This window comes from Grammomys surdaster, unplaced genomic scaffold (genome assembly GCF_004785775.1).
Source record: "Grammomys surdaster isolate TR1022 unplaced genomic scaffold, NIH_TR_1.0 241, whole genome shotgun sequence".
Lineage (NCBI taxonomy): Eukaryota > Metazoa > Chordata > Mammalia > Rodentia > Muridae > Grammomys > Grammomys surdaster.
The window spans coordinates 1300409-1303632 of record NW_021604686.1 but is presented as its reverse complement, the minus strand read 5'-3'; the positions used below and the strand labels follow the sequence as shown (position 1 = coordinate 1303632).

The following is a 3224-nucleotide window of genomic DNA, read 5'->3' as shown; positions in this document are numbered from 1 at the left end:
TCTCTGGTGAATACCCCACAAGTTATTTATAACAAACATACATGCAGGCTGTGCCATCTCTCCAAATCATCATTCTTGTTCTTCTTTTTGTTTGGTTTCTGTGTAGCTCTGGCTAGCCTGGAACTCACTCTGTAGACCAGGCTGGCCTCAAATGCAGAGATCCACCTGCCTACACCTCCAGGGTGCTAAGTTTAAAGACATGTGCCATACAGCCCAGCCTCTATAATTCTTTAAAAGTATTAGTTTTGTTTATGTGTGTGGATATACATATGGAAGTGCTGGCGCCCGAGGAGGCTAAGGTATTTCATGCCCCTGGAGCTGGAGTTACAGGTAATTGTGAGCCTGACACACTGGGATCCTCTTCAAGAGCAGAGTGAGCTCCTGACATCAGAGCCACTTCTGTCCTCACTTTCAACGGCTGTTTTGCTTTTTAATTTTTGGGGGTGGGGAGTGGGGGTGGAGTGGGGTGGTATTGAGACAGGCTTTCTTTGTGTAGCTCTGGCTGTGCTGGAACTTAACTCTCTAGACCAGAAATCTGACTCCCTCTGCCTCCTAAGTGCTGGGATAAAAAGTGTATGCTACCACTGCCTGGATGAGTCAAAAGAAAAATTATTAAAGGCATATACCATCACACCCAATCTTTCTCCCTCTCTCTTGGTATACGGGTATTCTGCTTGTCTTACGTTCCATGTGCATGGCTGGAGGAGGACACTGGATCGCTTGGAACTAGCATTTCTGGAAGAACAGTTAGTGCTCTCCACTGCTTAGTCATCTCTTTGGTCTTTTGTTTCTTGAGACGCTCTGGCTGTGTAGCCTTGGCTGACCCCACACTTGCAGTGTTTCTCCGTAGTGCATAATACACCAGCTCTGCCTAACTTCTTCCACAGCATCCTGCTGAGACCAATCACTGCCTAGTCTTGCTATAGACTTGGAAGCTGAGACTCCCCATACCCTTTAAGAGGCGACTGTGCATTAGCACTCTTAAAAGGGATTCTCTTAACCCATTTATCATGCAATCAAATACTGACATATCTTCCATTCTCACCTGAAAAGTTCAGAGTAACTGGTCTACCCACTTAAATGGGTTTGTTGGGAGAGTAAAATAGGCTAATATCATTACCCACCTAAAACTGCATCTAATAGTTAGAATCATTACATGTTAACTTCCTTAGTTTTACGTTTTAAAATTTCGTTTGTATGAATGTAAATGACATACCTCGCATGTGGCGGAATCAGCTCTCTCCTTCCACCAAGTGGGTTCCAAAACTAAATTCAGCCTGAGCAGCAAGTGCCTTTCCCCATTGAGCTATCTTGCCTGGCTTACTAGTGAAAAAGAGAGAGCACACATAAAATCTAAGCCTATCAGTGCACACTGCAATCTCGGCACTGGAAAGGCTGACGCAGGAGGATCACTTCAAGTTCTAGACCAGCTTGAGAGTCAAATCAAAACCAGTCTCAAAAAAGAAGAACCCCCCCACACACACACACAAATACATTATCTCCTGGACTCTGAATTCTATTCTGTCTGGGATAAAACTTGGTGCTTCTTCTTCTTTTTGGTCCAGAGATAGTTTCTCTATGTAACCCTGGCTGTCCTGTAACTTCTTACATAGACCAGGCTGGCCTCGAACTCAAAGATCTGCATGCCTTAACCTCACAAACTGCTGGGATTAAGGGCTGTGCCAGCACTACCCGGCCCTTTCGCTTGTTTTTTTTGGAGTAGGGGTTCTTAACTCTGAAGCCAGGATCTTGAAGAACATCTGTTTTCAGGAACCTCCTGGGTCCCTTCTAACCACTAGCTGGCCAAACTACAGGGCGATCATTTCCTTAGGCAAGCAAACACTCCAGGACTTTAATATGGTATTTCCTGGGGCTGGAATATCAACAGGAAGTCTTGTGGATAAAAGCTCTGCCAGAACATTCCTTCCGAGAAAAGGACTGGTTAAGTGACAAATCTGCCCAGCTTGTACAACATCCTGCAGCCTCCCCACGTGAGGCTCCAGAGCCTCACGCTTACAACCCCCTTCCTACTCTTAGGCTCTTCAGCTAGCAAGATCAATAGATATGGCTAGATAACAAGAACGACCAGACAAAAAAAACTGCACTTAAACAACGTGGGCGGGACATTTATTGGCATTAGGAAAGGATTTCTTTAAACGATATAAATAAACCGGACTCAAACTCTCCCTCTGTAAGAGGGGAAGAGATAACATGCCTTCTTGTACACCACAAAGCTTAAGGAGCAAGAAGCCAACAATCCCCAGTGCGGTTCAAAACTGCTTCCCACTGTCTCTCAAGACACAGTCATTTAATTGTCAGTCCAAATTCTAAGAAAATTTCCCGGAACATAGGGCCGATGCTCCCCATCCCCGGTTCAGTAACCTGTAGCTGAGAAGCCAGGACAAGAAGACTCGCTAGGCATCTAGGTCAAAGTCATCGCGCTCCTCATTGTACTCCAACACGTGCCGCTTGATCTTGGACGAATCCACCCAGGTGACAAAGTCCTCCATGCTGCGAGTGACGAGAAAGGCAGGATCGGTGACTACGTCTGGTCCCACGCGGACGTGACCCTGCTCCACAAAGGCCACAGCAGCCTGGAGATGCTGCGCCATGCGTAGCTTGAGGAGCAAAGTAGGCAAGCGGCGGCGGCAGAAGGACGAGGCGGAGACGGCGTCGCAGAGTTCTAGGGAGCCGCGCGTGGGTACCAGGCCCAGAGCGTACAACTTGTCCAACAGCGCCGCCGAGGCGCGCACGCGAAACGGGTCGCGTTCGGGCAGGTCGCGCAGGCGCCGCGCCAGCTCGCGCACCGCGCGGCTCAGCTGGTTGTAGCGCGTGTACTCCTCGCGCCGCTGGAGCCCGTAGCGCCGCAGCACGCGCAGCTCGTGAAGGTTGTGGTCGGTGACTTCCCAGTTGAGGAAGTCCACCTGTTTCAGCAGCTTCTGCTCGTGGAACTTAAGCTTCCGCACCATGATGGAGAACGCCCGAGGAAGCGGAGAGCACGTTGAGAACCTAGCGTAACTTCCGCCTCGACGCGGGAAGACCCCGCCCCAGACCCCTGGACCAATCAAAAGAAAGGTTAAAGACACGCCCCTGGTTTTTCATTCGTCCAACTCTGGAACTTCCTGTTTTGAAAGGGGAGCGGGGAGAAAGACTTGCGGAAGGAGAGGCGTGTCCTGTGAAGACAGCTTTCTTAGAAGTCCAGTGGGCACTCTAGTCTAGTGTGG

At 49.1% G+C, this 3224-nt stretch overlaps 1 protein-coding gene across 1 annotated transcript; it reads right to left on the bottom strand.

Annotated features, from left to right (window-relative positions):
* Positions 1-2100: 2100 nt before the first annotated feature.
* On the bottom strand, positions 2101-2994 carry Imp3 (IMP U3 small nucleolar ribonucleoprotein 3). Its single transcript, XM_028774583.1, has one exon. The coding sequence runs from the start codon at positions 2967-2969 to the stop codon at positions 2415-2417; it is 555 nt and encodes a 184-aa protein (XP_028630416.1). The 5' UTR covers positions 2970-2994; the 3' UTR covers positions 2101-2414.
* Positions 2995-3224: the final 230 nt, after the last annotated feature.

Excerpts from the sequence above, each read along its gene's own strand:
- Imp3 (XM_028774583.1), bottom strand. The coding sequence starts at position 2,969 with ATGGTGCGGAAGCTTAAGTTCCACGAGCAGAAGCTGCTGAAACAGGTG.